The 19,379-nt window shown below is 38.9% G+C and overlaps 1 protein-coding gene across 1 annotated transcript in view; it reads left to right on the top strand.

Annotated features, from left to right (window-relative positions):
* The window catches only part of ADAMTS9 (ADAM metallopeptidase with thrombospondin type 1 motif 9), a 156,757-nt gene that overhangs the window by 70,092 nt on the left and 67,286 nt on the right, over positions 1-19,379 (top strand). Inside the window, exons 23-28 of the mRNA XM_063113586.1 lie at positions 4,404-4,523; positions 7,173-7,277; positions 7,416-7,583; positions 9,423-9,692; positions 14,828-14,989; positions 17,299-17,475. Coding sequence (XP_062969656.1) covers positions 4,404-4,523; positions 7,173-7,277; positions 7,416-7,583; positions 9,423-9,692; positions 14,828-14,989; positions 17,299-17,475 — 1,002 coding nt within the window. The remainder of the gene's footprint in view (positions 1-4,403; positions 4,524-7,172; positions 7,278-7,415; positions 7,584-9,422; positions 9,693-14,827; positions 14,990-17,298; positions 17,476-19,379) is intronic.

Below are 19,379 nucleotides of genomic sequence, written 5' to 3'. Positions count from 1 at the left end.
GCACTGCAGAGATTACTAGTGTTAACACGTTTATGATTTTCTTCTAATATTTTTTAAACTGATATTGGGATTATACTCTGCCTCTGTTTTTTAATTGAAGTGAAACTCATATAACGTAACATTAATCATTTCAAAATGAACAGATCACTGGCATTTAGTATATTCATCATGTTTCGCAACCACCACCTCTATCTAGTTCCAAAACATCTTCACCACCCCAAAAGGAAATGCTGTTACCAGTAAGCAATTATTCCCCACTCCCCTCTTCCCCAGCCGCTGGCAACCACCAATCTGCATTCGTCTGGAATCATACAATGTATGGCTTTTTGCGTCAGGCTTCTTTTACGGAGTGTAATGTCTTCAAGGTTCATCTATATTGTAGCACAGGTCAATACTTCATTCCTTTTTATGGCTGAATAATATTCCATTGTATGGATATACCACAATTTGTTTATCCATTCATCCTTCAATGAACATTTGGGTTGTTGCCACCTTTTAGCTATTGTGAATAGTGCTGCTATGAATATTCGTGTATAAGTATTTATCTTAGTATCTAATTTTACTTCTTTTGGATATGTACCTAGGAGTGGAATTGCTGGATCATATAGTAATTTATGTTTAACTTTTTAACTGCCAAATGATTTTCCACTGCAGCTGCACCATTTTACATTTCTACCAGCAATATAGAAAGGTTCCAATTTCTCCACATTCTCACTGACAGCCCCCTTAGTGGGTGTGGAGTGATGTCTCACTATGGTTTTGATTTGTATTTTTCTAATAACAAAAGATATTGAGCATCTTTTCATGTGCTTGTTGGCCATTTAAATATCTTCTTCGGAGAAATGTCTATTCAAGTTCTTTGCCCATTTTTTTAAAAAGTTGTAATTGTGGTAAAATACATTTAACATAAAATTCATCATCTTAACCATTTTTAAATGCAAAGTTTAGTAATGTTCCTTTTCCCATTTTTTAATCAAATTTTTTAAAATTATTAAGTTGTAGGAGTTCTTTATATATTCTGGATATCAATTCCATATCAGATATATGGTTTGCAAATATTTTCTCCTAGTCCACGGTTTGCCTTTTCACTCTGCCGATCGTGTCCTTTGATGCACAAAAGTTCTTGATTTTGATAACGTTCAATTTGCCTATTTTTTCTTTTGTTACCTGTACTTGTGGTGTCATATCGAAGAAATCATTGCTGAATCCAGTGTCATGAGGCTTTTCTGCCATGTTTTTTAAAGAGTTTTCTTTTGAAAAAAGAAAAAAAAAGTTGTGGCTCTTATATTTAGGTCACTGATCCATTCTGGGTTAATTTTTGTATATTGAGTGAGATAGGAGTCCAATTTCATGCTTTTGCGTGTACGTACCCAATTGTCCCAGCACCATTTGTTGAAAAAACTATTCTTTCTCCACCGAGTGGTCTTAGCACCCTAGATAAAAATCACTTGGCTATAGATGTATGAGTTTATTTCTGGACTCTGAATTTTATTCTGTTAGTCTATACATCTTTCCTTGTGCCAGTACCATGCTGTTTTGGTCACTGCGCTAAGTCTCAAATTGGGAAGTATGAATCCTTCAACTTTGTTATTTTTCAACATTGTTTTGGTTATTTGGGGTCTCTTGCCGTTTTATATGAATTTGAGGATCAGCTTTTCCACTTCTGCAAAAAGGTCATTAGGATTTTGATTGGAATTGCATTAAACTGGCAGATCAAATTGGAGAATATTGCTATCTTAGCAATACCAATCTTTCAACCCATGAACATGTAACATCTTCCCATTTATTTAGTTCTTTAATTTCTTTCGGTAATGTTTTATAATTTTCAGTGTGAAATCATTCATTTCCTTGGTTAAATCTGTTACTAGATATTTTATTCTTTCAGATGTTATTGTAAGTGGAATAGTTTCCTTAATTTTCTTTCTGTATTGTTCATTGTTGGTATATAGAAACACAGCTGGGTTTTCTGTTTATCTTGTACCATACAACTGCTGAATTTGTTTATTAGTTCAGTTGGTTTTGTATGGATTCTTTGGAACTCCTATATAGTATGATGACATCTGTAAATAAAAAGAGTTTACTTTCTTTCCAATTTGTATACCTTTTATTTCTTTTCCTTGCCTAATTTCTCTGGCTAGATAGAACTTACGGTACAATATGGCATAGAATTGTGAAAGCAGGCAACCTTGTCATATTCCTGACCTTGGGGAAAAAGCTTTCAGTCTTTCACTATTGAGTATGTTGTTACCTGTGGGTTTTTCGTAATTGCCCTTTGATGTATTGAAGAAGTTCATTCTGTTTCTAGTTTTGAGTGTTTTTATCATGAAAAAGTGTTGAATTTTGTCAAATTGTTTTTCTTCATCAATTGAGAATTATCATGTGGGTTTTTTCCCCCTTTGTTCTATTAATGTGGTAAATTGCATTTATTAATTTTCTTATGTTAAATCTCCCTTACATTCCTTGGCTAAATTCCACTTGGCCATAATGTATAATCCTTTTAATATGCTATTGGATTTGGTTTTCTAGTGTTTTGTTGAGGATTTTTGTATCTATATTTATGGGAGATATTGGTCTATAATTTTCCCATAGTGTCTTTGACTTTGGTGTCAGGGTAATTCTGGCCTCATAAAATGAGTTAGGAAGTGTTCCCTCTTTAATTTTTCTGAAAAATTTAACACTTCTTTAAATGTTCCATAGTTCAGCAGTGAACTGATCCTGGGCTTTTCTTTCCTGGAAAGTCTTTGGTTACTGATTTAATCTCCTTACTTCTTATAGGTGTGTTCAAATTTGTATTTCTTCTGGAGTTAGTTTTTGTGATTTGTGTGTCTCTAGGTAATTTGTGTATGTTTGGTGGTTTGCATGTTTCATCTGGATGGTCTAATATGTTGGGATATAATTGTTCATAGTACTCTCTTAAAATCCTTTTTTATTGCTAGAGGGTCAGTAATAGTGTCCACTCATTCATTTCTGATTTTAGTAATTAGAGTCTTTTTTCTTAGTTCATCTAGCTGAAGCTTTGTCGACTTTGTTGATCTTTTTTAAAGAACCAACCTCTGGTTTTGTTGATTTTCTCTATTGGTTTTCTATTCTCTGTTTCATTTATTTTTACTCTAATTTTGTTATTTCCTTCTTTTACCTGGTTTTGGGGTTTAGTTTGTTCTTATTTTTCTAGTTCCTTAAGATGTAAAGTTAGGTTATTGATTCGAGATCTTTCTTCTCTGTTAATGTAGATGTTCACAGCTGTAAATTGCTCTGTGAGCACTGCGTTCACCATATCTCATAAATTTTGTTCTGTTTTGTTTTTGTTTTCATATATCTCAAGTGTTTCTAATATCCCTTGAGATTTCTTCTTTGACCTCTTAAATCTTTATGAGTATATTGTTTAATTTCCACATATTTGTGAACTTTCCAGTTTTTCTTCTGTTATTGATTCCTAACCTCACTCCATTGTGGTCACAGAAGATAGTCTGTGGGATTTCAGTCTTTTTAAGTGTATTGAGACTTGTTTCACAGCCTAACATATGGTTTGTCTTTGAAAATGTCCCATGTGCATTTGAGAGGAATGCATAATATGGTAGGTGGGTAAGCAAAAACGTCATGACACTTTCTTACCAAAATTTAGCAGCTTCTTTCTGCATTAAGCACTGAACTAGTTGCTGTAAGTTTTTGATTAGATGTCAGAGATCCAAAAAAGTTGATTCTGCCAGTTTTCGACATCTTAACGGTTGCTTCAGTGGAGGAACCAATTCTTGGAGCTCCCTAGTCTCCCATATTTGTGACATCACTCCCTCTACTTACTGTTTTTTAGACTGCTTTTTAAAACATACAGTTTGCTTTTTAGTGGCTGCATCTTTTTTTGTTTTGTTTGTTTGTTTTTACTACATGTATGCCCTGATGTACTTAACGAACGTTTGATTGTTGCATACTTAGGTGGTTTCCAATATTTTGTTGTCTTTTATAAATACTATCGCAAAGACTATTCTGTATAAAAATAGAGATGCAAATTCCAATTATTTACTCAATAGTTTCTCAGAAGTCAAACAAGGTCACAGAGCTCTATTAAGTACCTATTTTAGCTACAACACTCTACTAGATACAGTGTGAAAGATATAAAAATGATGGAGATGCACTCCCCTTTTTCCAGGAGTTCACAGTCAAGGAGTTGAACCCCTACAAATATAATTCCAATGGATGGCAGAAATAATTCCAGATGTCACCATCATAATTGATCAGTATTATTTTTACGGGGTATCATTGCCCACTTTTACCTAATTTCTTTGGTGCCAGCCCTCTGGCCCACTATGATGGAAATAGTTTTCTCTAGTAGGATGTTATGGGGAAAGTAAGGGAAAGGGAATATTTGCTGAATTGTATACACTTTTTGTCTTACTTCCTTCCCTCAGTGCAGTGTCACTTGTGGACAGGGATACCAGCTAAGAGCAGTGAAATGCATCATTGGGACTTATATGTCAGTGGTAGATGACAATGACTGTAATGCAGCAACTAGACCAACTGATTCCCAGGTGAGTCTCCCTTGCTCCACTCAGGTATCAGCTTTGGGCAGTAAGATGCTAAAACTTCCCAGCAGTTCGGACAAAATTAAAATCCTCTCATAGTAAGTACGTAGGTAGATCAATCAGTTGATGAACTGAATTGTCTGGATTTACTTATTTGTGACATTTAGAATGTAAAATTTTGATGTACCAGTTTCCTTCACGCTCTAGTTATTTGAACTATATGTAGGTTTGATTCTAGTTCTTATTGGATGGCAAATGTTGTTTGTTTAGTCTCATTTTCTTGAATTCAGATTTCTAAATAATTTCAACATTGGATTCAATAACTAATGTCATATGTTCAGGCAGTGGTGTACTGGAACTAGCTTCTACCAGCTCACAAGAGCCAATTGGTAAATTTTGCAAGAATTTTTCAAGCTGGTTGTTAAGTATAGTCATTACTAAAAATTGAAAATATGAACTTGTAATTAAATAGGTGATATTAAAAACAAAGCTGATAAATACTCAAAACTTATCATTTCCTGATTATTTTACTACATGTTACTATTGTCCATGCTCTTGAGGTTATGTACATCATATGTATCTGTATGGTGGGTGTACTATATAATCGTGTGCTACAGGGTATTTCTTCCCAACCCTGTGTCCATTAACGTCAAGTTGGTAGCTTGAAATTGGCCATGCTGACAGTACTTGCACTACAAAAATCAGCAAATGCTACTGTAATTAAGGGCTTAATTTATTGTTTTGTCACTTATTTGACTTAGCAAAGTGATGGAGAAAATGTTAATAATGCAGATGAAATTTAAAAGAGTCCTGTCTGTAGCTATTACATTGTGAATAGCACACAAAAATGAGGAAATATTCTTCTAGTAGTTGAAAATTATCTGATTCACCCAGGAAGTCTTCCACATCGTTGGTCAGTGAATCAAGTTCTCACATACATCTTCATTATTCCATTTTTACCTTACTTTTAAATGTAAGCAAAATATAAACTAACATTCACGCCTGAAGTACACTCATTTGACAGATATAACCCATGGCTTGGCAGCAGATACAAAAGTTTAGCAAAAATCAACTAAAGTATTCTGTGAGAATCAATTGGCTATATGGAATTTTATATGGAATTGTATATTTTATTGTTATTTGTAAATTGTTTGCTATGCATAAAATTTATAATAAATAAACATATATAGATGTATATGTATATATATCTGCAAGTATGTGTGTGTTTGTGTATACACACGTCTACAGACACACACGCACACCTTTTTTCTCAAGAGGGCCAGTGGATCACCACTCGCCAGCGCACTAGCCTTTGCAGGCCTTGATTTTGGCATCATTTATGTAAAGAGAAGACTTGGCACTGTGTATCAGCTTTGCTGATTGCTGAAGATGGGAGTTGAATCCAGTCCATTCCCAGAACGCATGCTCTGAGCGAGGCCCTGTGAGATCAATGCATGGCCTTTATTCTCAGTACCCTCAATCTGCTGCATTTCAACGCGTATTGTCAAAAAAGTAAATGAATGTGGCAGTGTTGTCCATGTTACCCATTGCTGATCAACTAACCAAACAACACTTGTGACTTACGTCATCTTTATTTTTATTATTTAACAATATGTTCTCAACCACGGTGTGCTAAATGCCTGGGAAATGCTAACTATGACATCTAAAACAATCATGGGGTGAGGACTTAGCAACTCCCTTAGAGAGTCAAAACTTAATTTCTAAGTTACTCTATCACATTAATCTGACTATAGGGCAGCTCCCACAGTTGCAGCATGTGGATAATTTCTTCACTTTGTGAAAAGCTCCCTGTGGCTTTATTTGGACCATGGGCAAAAGGATAGGGAAGGTCTGGAACCACATAATAGCATTTCGCGTTCCATATGTAAGATCCATAAGGCAGGGCACGTCAGTCACATTGAGCACCAAGCCCCAGCACTTTTGCATCGTGCCTGCCACATCTTAGGCATTTGATGGATATGCATTAAATAAAAGAATAATTGCTAACCACTGAGGCTGCAAGTAATATTAGCAGGTATGTACTTGTGTCTTCCCATCTGTAAATCTGGAAATACTGTCTACACACGGATGACCTCACTTCTTTATAGGAACTTCCTCTGAGTGATTGAGGGGTGTTATGTAAATTCCAGATAATGGCCTATTGAATACACCTCTTCTATCTAAATTTGACCTTTGAGATCTCTGGTGCTAACTTTAGGTAAACTGGGAAAGCAAGTTCATGATTAGCAAATTCTGATTAGGAAACTAATTGAAATATGAGAACAGAATGTAGCCTTCAGAATATTAAAACATTTAACAATTAATCATTTCAAAATGATATCCTGCTCTTTCCCAACTTATGACATTTTACAATATTTTTTTCTCTTTTCACACAAACAAGTGAATAAGTATGGCTATAAAAATCATTAAGTAGATCCCTGCCCTATTTTAAGGCACCTACAAAGTGACTCAAGTTACATCCCATTTTGCAGTTGAAGAAATTGGGACTGAGAGACGTAATGTGACTTGCCCAGACTCACACAGAAATCTGAGGTCTTAGAATTCTTAGCCCTTACATTTTTATCCACCATGACCATTTAAATGTTCATTGACTTGAAGGTGACTTTGGTTTTTTCCCTCCCCTCTCACATCTAGGACTGTGAATTACCATCTTGTCACCCGCCCCCAGCTGCCCCAGAAGCAAGGAGAAGCACACATGGTGCACCACGAACCCAGTGGCGATTTGGGTCTTGGACTCCAGTAAGAAATTGACTGGGAGAAGTAGGGGGGGCGAAAGGGGAGGCCGATGTTCTCTGACATGACTCTGGAAGGTGGGCTACTGCCCAGTAAGCAACCATGTCAAATAACAGATCTGCATGATTTTACTCCAACACCCAGTGCTCCGCTACTTGTGGGAAAGGTACCCGGATGAGATATGTCAGCTGCCGGGACGAGGATGGTTCTGTGGCTGACGAGAGTGCCTGTGCAACCCTGCCTAGACCAGTGGCAAAGGAGGAATGTTCTGTGACACCTTGTGGGCAGTGGAAGGCTTTGGACTGGAGCTCTGTAAGCAAGTGAATTATTTGGAATTGGGAGGGATTGGGGGATGAAGGGTTGGGGGGGTCCCAAATGTCAATGGCTAGTATTTCAGAGTTGGATTTAGTTTGTGATTTAAATTATTCCGCTTCACATATGTATACCTGCTCAAGTGTGCAAGGAATCTTAGTCAAGACTGCAAGGAATGCACATTTTTAACAGATGTGTAAATCAATTTCTAATCTGCTTAAGCACCCATCCCATTGGGTTGACTGGAAATCCCAGTCTTCGCTGAGTCACACCAGCATGTAGTAGGTTTGTAGAGTACTGAAATGGCAGCGGGAGGGAGGGAAATGAGGGGAGAGGCTCTTACTTTGAGTCTGGGAACCTGCTGCATCCTGTGGTCACTTGAAGTCAGGTGGCTCTTGGTTTCCTGGCCAAGAGTGAGAACTGGGAATCCTCATTCAATGCTGTGAACCCAGCTTCTTACACACACCAAGCACCATCTTTTTATAAAAGTAGAACCATTGTCTTCAGGCAGCTTTTACTTTCTGCTTTGCAAAAATCCCAGAGTTTAGGAAATAGCTTAGGATAGGTGAGGAGAGGGCACAAAGAAATTGGAGATTAATATCTCAATAAATGTAATATAGATATGAAATTTGAGAGGTGCAGTACAGTAGAGCTGTGTAAAAACCCAGACCTTAGCATATACTGCTTGTGTGACCTCATGTAATCTGGCTTGTCCTTTAGCCTCAGTTTCCTCTGTTCTTAAAGGAAAACCAAAAAGAATACCTACTTTACAAGGTTGCTGTGAGGATTATTTGAGATTATATATGTTAAATGCTTAGTAGAAAGAAGGTACTCAATAAATGGTAGATAATCTCACTCTCATGCCTTGAGCCTTCAAACATCCATCCGTCTATTCATCCATTCACACATCCATTTATCCATCCATCTGTCATTCCCTCTGTCATCCATCTGTATGCTCATCAGATGTTTGTGAAAACTTACTATGGAAAGAGCAGTGAACGATGAATGATAAAGTCCCTGCCTTCAGGGACTATTCCAATGGAGGATTCAGTCAATAAACAAATAAAGAATATATGATATAGCAGCAGGTACTGATAGGTACTAGAAGTCATGCAGAGTAACAGCATAGAGAAAGATGGATGTGCTTTTTGATAGGGTGGTCAAAAAAGACCTGACATCGAGCAGGACCTGAGTGAAGTGAGGGAGTGAGTCACATGGCTATCTGTGTGGATTAGCAAAAAGTGCTGCAGGTGTGAAGTCCCGGAGATGGAAGTGTTCCTGGCATGTTCCAGAAGCATCCATAAGGCCAGGGTAGCTGGAGTACACTGAGTGGAGAATGATAGGAGAAGAGTCAAGAGGTAGCCAGTGGCTACATGGTAAAGGGCCTCAGAGGTCAATGTAAGAATTTTGAATATTATTTTAAATGAATTGGGAAGGCACTGGAGGGAATGACATGATTTGACTTTTGTTTTAAAGGGTCATGTTTTGTGATATGGGTGGGGACTCAGGTGGGGAGTGTCAAGATCATAAGCAGGAGTTCAGCTGAAAGCCCATCAGAATAGTCCTGGCAAGGAACGTGATGTCTTGGACTAAGGAGGTGTGGGTGGAGATGGTAAGACGTGGCTGGATTTGGGATATATTTTGAATACTGAGCTGACAAGATTTCTCCATGCAATGGATATGGGGTGAGAGGAGAAGACAGGAGACAAGGATGACTCCAGGGTTTTGGCCTGAGCAACTGGGAAAGTGGTGGGCCATTTAAAGAAATGCACACTCAAGAAAATGCGACCGCCACCAGCCAAATGACCGACGCTTTCTCTTTCTGAACGTTCAACGTAGTGCTCCGTGACGTGTGGGCAAGGTAGGGCAACCCGGCAAGTGGTATGTGTCAACTACAGTGACCACGTGATCGATCAGAGCGAATGCGACCCGGATTATGTCCCCGAGACTGACCAGGACTGTTCCATGTCCCCATGCCCTCAACGGACCCCAGACAGTGGCTTAGCTCAGCACCCTTTCCAAAACGAGGACTATCGCCCCCGGAGCGCCAGCCCCAGCCGCACCCATGTGCTCGGTGGAAACCAGTGGAGAACTGGCCCTTGGGGAGCAGTGAGTATTGACTGCAGTCTTTCCTTAATTTGCTTGCTTCTCTTTCACGTGAGGTAGGGTTTGGGGGAAAACAGACTAGAAACGCCTTTAAAGCATTTTCTTCCTCATAAGGGACTGACATTGTGCATTCTCATTTGCTTTGGGTAAACCATAATAGGTTAATGACAGCTCCTGAAAAGGTGCCCTATGAAGATAATGCCTGTTTGCACCTGGCTGCTGCATGATTGGGTGGAGGAGGGGGTGTCACTGCTGGGTGACAAGCTCAGGTGGCCTCCTGGAAGGTATTGTGAAAGCCATGATCAGTGATCCTACAGGCAATAGGCAGCTCATGCCCAAGGGGAATTAAGAGGACAGAGAAACTTTTCTGGAAGAGAGAGGGGGTTTTTTTGTTTGTTTTTATTTTTAATTGAGACATAATAATTGTATATATTTATGGGGTATAGTGTGATATTTCAATACCTGGGTAAAATGTGTAATGATCAAATCAGGGTAATTGGCATATTCATTTCTTTGTGTTGGAACATTAAAAATCCTACTAGAAATACTACTAGGTATACATAGAGTAATTATTTTTAATTGTAGTCTCCCTCTACAGTATTATAGAACACTAGAATGTATTCCTTCTATCTAGCTGTGATTTTGTATCCCTTAACCAACCTCTCCCCACCCCATCCTCTATTCTCTAGTAACCACTATTCTACTCTCTACTTTATGAGATCAACTTTCTTAGCTTCCACATATGAGTCAGAACGTGTGGTATTTCTCAGTCTGTGCCTGGCTTATTTCACTTAACATAATGTCCTCCAAGCTCATCCATGTTGCCTTAAATGACAGGCTTTTATTCTTTTTTATGGCTCAGTAGTATTCTACTATGTATATATACCAGATTGAAAGGGAATTCTTAATTGAAAGGGAGTTCCTGCTGTTTGTGCAGACGAGTGCAGTCTCAGAGTAGCACAGTTGCTGTGCAATTTGTAGTGTTAGATCATTGTCCTGCATTAGGGGCCAAATACTAGTGTACGTAACATTTGTGCTTAGGGGAGGGGTGCCATAACCTACTGGTTATCAGCACAGGCTCTGAGGGAAGATGCCTTGCTTTGATCAAGAAACATACACTTTCAAATTTGGGGGTCTTAGGCAGGTCCCCTCTCCTCTTTGGGCCTTAGTTTCCTCATCTGTAAAAACGAGGTTAACAATAATTCCTGCTTTCTTGGGTTGCTGTAAGAATTAAAGAGGATGATGCAAATATGTGCTTTGCACTCAGAGTAAGAACTTAATAAATGTTGACAATTGGGTTTATTGTTATCATTATCCTTCAAATTAGGAAGGCCTTGAGAAGTATTTACTATAAAAAAGTATGATTTGGGATGTTTCAGATTTTTTTATTAAATAATTTTGAAAAGAAAATTAAGTTGTGAAATACTGGACATGTTCAGTGGAACTAACTGCAGGAGGGGGACAGTAGCAAGGGACCCTGAGTAGGATGTAGTTAGAAAGTGTTCACTAATCACTCAGGGGTCTTCTTTTTAATCGTTTACTATTAGTTTCCTTCTAGTGCTGCTAATTGTGTTTAATTATTTCTGGGCTAAAAAGAATGAGAAGCAAGTTGTCTATTTCCCACCACGGTTATGTTTCAGTAGGTTAGATGTACTTTCCTGTGAATACTAATTAGCCACCGAGCATTACACGCACTGCAAGTGTTGGTTGTGTGCAGAACAACTGCTAAGGGCTGAGGTCCGTCACCATGTCACCCTGCTCTCTTGCTTCCCACTTTAAGGCTTCATTTGCCTGGCTTAGAAGAGATTTCAGCTCTAAGAAATTAAAGGGTGATCAGGGGTGGCAATCACTGAGTGTCCCATGGTTTTTCCTGGTTTGAAAAATTCAAAACTCACACATGTGTATTCTAATGATAGCACTAGGATTAAAAATAATAATAATAAAGCTATTCTTATTTAGGACTACATTTGGGAATGATGCATTCCTTTAAGATTGAATGATTCTGCCCTTGGGCAGAGTTCCCAATTAGGGAGGATTAGATAAGCTTTTCTCAGTAATGGGCAATACCATTCTATTCCTCATTGTGCCTGGTTTTTGTTTGTTTGTTTGAGGATATATTTTTTCTAAATTAAGTGAGGCTGAAGCTGGACAATGTAATTTTTCAGCTCTAGCTTGACGTGTCTGACCTACTCCCAGGAGTATGAAGGATGTACTTGCGTCTTTTCATTGTAAAGTACATGCACTGTACGTGGTCTTCCTGCCTTCCATGGCAGAAAAGGCAGCAAAGTATTATAAACACTAGAGAATAGGAATATAAAGTTTTCAGTGGATCCTGGAGTAAGAACCTCATTTTGTAGTAGATTCCTGCATAAATTTGAATCTTTTGCGAGGTTTTCTGTGGGTTACCAATTAGAAGTCTCTGGTTGCAAACAAAAGAAAAGAAACCGACTCTTTCGAGTGAAAAAAAAAACAAACTAACAAACAAGACTGTTCATTTAGCCCAAGTAGAGACAGGGACCGGAGTGGCTTCAGGCATGTAGCTCAGGGGTTGGTTGGCAAGTTTTTTTCTTCACAGGGCCAGACAGTAAATCTTTTCAGCTGTGTGGACCATGCAACCTCTGTTGCAACCAATCAGCTCTGTTGCTGTAGCACAAAAGCAGTCATGGACAATACATAAATGGGTGGGCATGGTCGTGTTCCTATAAAACTTTATTTATAAAAGCATGTGGCCGGCCAGATTTGGCCTTTGGGCTATGGTTTGTCAACCCCTGATCTAGATGGAGGGGTAATAACTCAGGGATCATTTCTTTGGGGCCTTTCTGTCCTAATGAATCTCTGTCAATTCTGTACCACCCTTGAGTTATTTTGCTGAGGATTCAAATTCCCAGGAAAGTCTGATTGCCCACCCTCTGACTGGAGTCGGGCAGAGTGATTTAATGTATCGAGATAGCATCTACTCAGGGAAGGAATGGTTCCTTAAAGGACAAGTGGGCTGCCAGACGTAAGAGGAAGTATGTTGGGCAGATAAGATAAACGGATGTTCATCACCCCTTGCTTCTCTAAAGACTGTCTCCCTTGTTTTGTCCAATGGGGATAACAAATATCATTTACATTTCGTTAATAGTTACAGGGTTTGTTCAAAGAAATGTTTACCTAGGAAAATGTTGTCATCCAAAGAGGACAGGAAAATTGTTAGTGAGAGAAGTTCAGAGTGAAATTCTGAAACATGGAAGTGGAACTAAGAATCCCTGTTAATCAAATAATGGCTAAAGTAGACCTAGAGAAAGATTAGGTACAACACTTCAGCTGCCTATGAGGGTATAAAAGCCTAAGCAGGCCCCAGGTTCAGACAGTTCGATGAGCTAGTGCCATCACATCAGCTCGATCCTCAGTAGGAAACATCTGACTGGTCATTGGGCAGCCAGCAGGTTGGTTGGCCTTGGATCAGGTGTCCATCCTTGCTCCAGTCAGCCATACTGTTTGTATAGCTGTTCCTTCCAGAAACTTGAATTGGACCAGGCAGCAAATCCTGTGACCAGCACTGTGGGAGATCACAGGGACACACGTTACAACATCAAGCCCTCCCTCAAGGAGCTTACCATTTTATTGGGGCCATAAAGCTCACAGGTGACATAATAAAGGAATCATTATATTATTAAAGGAAAAACTGAAGGGCCAAAATATATATGAGGGGACTTCAAAAAGTTCATGGAAAGATTCATAATATTTTCCAGTTCTCTTTGCCGTGAACTTTTTGAAGTACCATCATATTACATACCTATTTACAACATAGAAGTCTCTTTCTAACACTTTGAATTCTTGTCCCTAAGAGAAGCTAATTAAAATAATTGCTTGATGTATTTTTTATTTGGTACTAAGCTGTGTAAAAGAAGAAAACAAATATTTTCAGGTTTAGAAATAGAGGTAGAATTTTTGTAAATTGAAAAATACCTAAATGTTCTCTCAGAACTAATAAATCTATGATCCTGCTCTACATTTTAAAAATTAAACCCAATATAAAATGAGACTGTAGATACTGATTAGGGTACATTTTAAAATCACTTCTGCTTTGACCAGCATAGGCAGAGAAATTGAACTGTGATCCAATGCTGTTAGCAATAAAACGTGTTCACATCTTGATATGGAAGACGCTGACCAGCAAGAAGCAGTGTTTGCACATATTTTGAAATAACACTGGCTTGAGCTTGGGTTAGATAGAAAGCACAAATCAGCCTTCAGAACCAGGAACTAAAAACATGCTTAAAAATGCACTTTGAGGCTTGATAATTTGCAGGAATTACATTGCTTTGAGGACCAGATGGTTATTTTATAGGCAAGCTGATTTTACAACTTAAGGGCCAGAGTGAAGGATACTAAGAAATTCATTGGATTTGAAAAGATAAGGAAAGTATGGAAAGAATAAAACACTCAAGGTGTAGATAAATAAGAGAGCTATGCGAAGCTTGTGTGGGAAACAATCTGAGCTGCAAATGTAAAAGGACGACAACAGTGAGACGGAAAGTGCAGCTTAAGAAAGGTTTGTCGGGATGGAATTCAGTTAAGTTCATTGGGGAAGCAAAAAATAAAACAAATCTTGCTACCATTAGCCACTGAAGTAGAGGCTATTGTAAAGAGAGAAGGGAGCATTTACGTGCTAGGAAGTGATGTCTAAATGACATTCCATGATGCTTTCACACGGAAGCTTCATTTCAACAATTGGCAATTCATTAAGCATGTAATTTGACCTCTCTGTTGAAAGGGAAGTCAACTGTTAGTTCCAAATAAGCACTGGAAGTTTTGGTAACCATCAACACTTCTGCACCTCTCAGAGATGCGGAAGGGATGAAGGAGGACAATAAATCAGACTGTTTTGGAAGTCACAAGACATTATCATTCATTAGGTATTTATTGAACACCTGCTGAGGGCCTGAAGCGTGCCTTCCATGTGTGTTTATAAGATGTGTACATTCAACAACCCCACGACAGGCAGGTTCTCAAGTTCTCCTTGCTTTTTGTTCATTGTGGATGACTTGCGAACCGTTTCCATCACATTTGTCTCTGACTTTTCAACTGGCTGCTTTTTGTGTCCCTAAGATGGAGATGGAGGTGGGGACTAACTTGTTGACCGATGTGTTCAGTGTTCCAGTACCTGTGCTGGCGGGTCCCAGCGGCGTGTTGTGGTGTGTCAGGATGAAAATGGATACACTGCAAACGACTGTGTGGAGAGGATAAAACCCGATGAGCAAAGAGCCTGTGAATCTGGCCCTTGTCCTCAGTGGGCGTATGGCAGCTGGGGAGAGGTGAGAGTGAACCATCTATCTGTACTTCCTTTGGAAAGAACACAGAAGAATTGGGCTAGCCAAACTGTAATATGGCTTATATTTTAGTTAAGGAAGAAGAACTAGCCCTAGTAGAAGCTTCTGGATTTGGGAGACCTGTTTTAATTCTGGGCTATTTTAAAAGTGCACTTATTACCAGTGAGAAACAGCTTGAATACATAAGAGAGGAAAATTAGGAAATAATGCAGATAAATGCTGTTTTAAGTTATTTGTTAACCTCTGAGGATTAAAAAGTGGGTGCTTTTAAAGTGATTGAAAATATGCATTAAACTAGTCCCTGAAAGTCTTGCCATCTTCTTCAGAGTTTTGGGGTGTTTAAGATGCACCTTTGATCCCATGGCATAACGTCTCCAAATATTCCAAATCCCTGATGAAGCCAGAATGAATGGGTGTTATTATTCCTATCAGAGATGATGTGTTTTAATCACAGAAGTGAATCATTAGCTGTATATTCTTAAACAGTGAAGTTCTTCAGCTGTTCCCTTTTCAGAGTTGCCTGCTATGACCGGTAAAGGGCAGTGGAGTATTTAGAGCAGACAAAACTGGGTCCCATTCCCAAACCTGGCTCTTATGAGCTTTTTGACCTTGGCAAATAATGTAACTTTGCCAAATGTTTACATCCTCATCTGTAAATGAGGATAATAACAGCCCCAACTTTATAGTATTCATGACTATGATATGAGATAGTGCCTGTCTAATACCTACTTGCACATAGCCATCAATCAACTATTATAATAATAATAATTAACATTATTAATGTTAAGAATAATTATCATTCATAGTACTATTGTTACTAAATGGGGTTTTGAGCCTCTTTTACATGTAGGGCTTAGATGCTTATTGCTTTGGGTTTTTTTGTTTTATTTTTCCCTGACCGGCAATGGGATCGCAACCCTCTCTGGGCCACACTCAGCCAGCAAGCGCACCGGCCATCCCTATAGGATCCGAACCCGCGGCCTCGGTGCTACCAGCGCCGCACTCTCCCGAGTGAGCCACGGGGCCGGCCCTTATTGTTTTGTTTTTAATTAACCAAGAATATACCTCTCTATGCCTGAGTCCACAGAGAGAGCACATACTTGAAGCTTGTAGAATTGTACTGTTTTGACTATAAAATTTATCAAATAAAACATGAGAATTAACACCTTGGAGGCCCCAGTGCCAAGAGGAAGAAAAAACCAGATGAGATGGATGGGCACATTAGTCCACACTCTTCGCTAACCGAAATCATGTGTCCACTTTCATGGTTTCATACACATAGCCTAGTAGTCATAGGCAGAGCATAACAGGGATTTTTCTTGACTTTCATTGACAATTAGTCATTCTGGGGAGCTTTGCTGAAGGGAAGGGGGGGGGGAGGCTTTGAAACTCGTGTATTGTGAGTTTCCCAAAACTCCTCAAAAAGTTCTGTCCTGTGGGGCCCATGACTAAGCTTCTGTAATTGGAACCAAGCCAGGAGAGTACATGGATTTGCTGAGATGCTTGCTGTCAGCACGGACCAGATCATTCCAAATTCTGTGGGAGATCTGGCCTTGACACAGCGGGGAAGCAGAATGTCAGCGTTCCTGGATGTGAGCACAGCAGCACTGTCCAAGAAATACAACTTGTTCCTGCCTCCTGAGTTTGGGTCTAGCCAGGAGTCAGAACTCTATCCAACATTCCCACCATGGTGTTTATTCATTGTAAGGGAGAGTCATAGTTGTCTTAAGATTCAGAGCCTGAGTAAAATATTTCAGCGTCATAAAGGCCTATGGAGATTGGAGTCAGAGTATAGCCAAAGGTTGGTGACGGCTTCTTAGAAGTTGCCAGAAAATAAAACCAGCTAAGTCATTATCTCCTTTATTTGGTATTGAGTCAGTTTTTTGGGTTATTTTTGTTCTTTTTTTTTTTTGTTGGTTTTATATACCTCAAAAGGTCTTATTTTAGTTTCTTGCTAATGGATTGACCTTAATCAAGTTAATTAACCACTTTTAACCTCTGCTGCCTCATGTATAAAGGGGGGCAAATAATTATTCTCTCCCGTTGATGAGATAATGTACATAAAATCCCTTAGTACGGGTGAAGAGGAAGCATTCGATAAAGGATACCTAGCCTTAAGGTAGGAGAGCTTTGGTTTGTTGCAAGTATTACTACTGAAAATTTGACTTGCTTCTATCAGAGACAAACCTTGCTCAATGCCATAATAGAGTTTGGCTAAGAAATATTTCTCATGGGAAAAGAAAATTTATCATTGGCCATTCAGACAGTAACGGCCTTCCTTTTCCTTGTTCCAGTGTACTAAGCTGTGTGGTGGAGGCATGCGAACAAGACTGGTGGTCTGTCAGCGGTCCAACGGTGAACGTTTTCCAGATCTGAGCTGTGAAATTCTTGACAAACCTCCTGATCGTGAGCAGTGTAACACACATGCTTGTCCGCAAGATGCTGCCTGGAGTACTGGCCCTTGGAGCTCGGTACGGCCCTAACTATTAATGTTTGTTAACCAAACTATCTACTTCCAAGGTATGCTGGGACAGTCCTCTGGAAGAGATGATTGTCATTCTCACAAGGGCATTCCAGAAACTATGCTATAAATGGTTTGTTATTTTCTCTCTATTGACGCACAATAGAATTAATTTTTATGACATTGCCAAAGTGACTTTACAGAATACGAGTACCTCATACAGGACCTGGTGCCAAGAAGTAGCTTCCTTTTCCTAGAAGAACTATGTAGATACATAGATAGTGATTTCAGCGGACAACTCAAGAGCAGACATTCTTTCCTTTTCTAAGCAATGGTAGTTTTGACTTCTGGGGGAGGATTCCTGCTTTTTGAGGCCAAAGCAATTTTTTCTTCAATGAATGTAATTTGCCTCTGTGTGACTTGGGTACAACTCTCAACATAATCACCACAAAGGTTGTGCCCACAAAATAGAATGATATCATTTGGAAAATGTAAAAGATCAACAGTGGAGTTAGTGACCCGATGCCTTTCAAGGTGTCTGAAATGTTCTCTCTCTTCCACCAAGACAGGAATAGAAAACAAAACAAAACAAAACATTTTTTGCTTTGGTTCTGTTCATCCTTTGCTATCTACTTAGCTAGCAACTGACATGGTGGGACAGGTTTGCCACTGTAAATACTATGCAAACTTATGGGGCAGCTCTTGGCAAGCAGAAGGATCAGCTGTGCTAAAATAATACTTTGGCTGAGTTGTGCTATAAGCTGTGGAACCACTAGGGCTGTTTCATGTAAATAGAGTAGGTGTTCCTATAAATACATTCATTGCACTGAAGCTGAATTTAGTATTATATTAAGTCATATTCAGCCTTTTTTATTCAATATGGTTCTGAGGATAAGCCTTATCCATTCCTGAAATCAGCTGAAGAGCAGATTAACTGAAGTGATGACGTGGTTAATACCTGATGATTCTTCTAAGAGTCAAGAGTTTCAATGTCTAAGGTCATGTCTGCTGGTATAACACTAGCTGTATCACCACTGGACTTCGTATTAAGTAGAAATCTAGAAGAATTTGGAGCATTACCTCAACTGGTACGATTTAGCTGGGCTGTAAGGATTTTATTCAAGAGCTTAAGAAATGCCACTCTGAATGAGATGTACAGTTCACTAGGAGTACTTGGTCTACAATAGTGGCACTCTCCCAAAATGCACATTTTGAAGATGATTAGAAATGACCTTAGTATGTCAGGAACATCCTCTGACCTTCCCAACTTCCCTCAGTCACCTATTCCATATTATTTTTCATGAAATTTTCCCTCTTATGCCCATTACATTTTTACCCTGTTCACTCAACCAATAGAAACACCAACACCAGAGTTACGTTTCAGAAAATCTACTTACTCTCAAGAAAGTGGTGTTTCATTAATTTTGACCCCCCAAAAATCTCTTAACCCTTAATGAGGATTACAGGAGCCTCTCTGATGCATACTCCTTTGGTTGGATGAAAAAAAAAGAAATCTGTATTTCTCTTCTCCAGACTCTAATTCCATTGATCATCCCATATTTTTCTCTTTAAGAAGAATTATTTGGGAAAACATAGTTTTAGAGAACTATAAGATGTAGTGCTAGGAATTTGTGTGTGTATATATATGTTAGTTTCCACAGTATTCTCTCCCTTGAACACTTTCTAAATACAGCTCAAATCTTTTCCACAGGATCACCACCCTCCCCAACAGATATTTTAAGAGCTTACAAGCTTACATTTTAAAATATGAACTGCTAATTATTTTAACTGAAGACATGACGTTTATTTAATGTAGTTGTTCTTCTTGGGCCTGCACACAGGTTTTCTGAAACATGAGAGAGGAAGAGACAGTAAAATTCTAATGCTCTAGTATGCACAGAATCAAGTGCATGG

This window comes from Cynocephalus volans, chromosome 11 (assembly GCF_027409185.1).
Source record: "Cynocephalus volans isolate mCynVol1 chromosome 11, mCynVol1.pri, whole genome shotgun sequence".
Taxonomy (NCBI): domain Eukaryota; kingdom Metazoa; phylum Chordata; class Mammalia; order Dermoptera; family Cynocephalidae; genus Cynocephalus; species Cynocephalus volans.
Note: the sequence above shows the minus strand (reverse complement) of the source record. Positions and strands in the feature narration are given on the sequence as shown.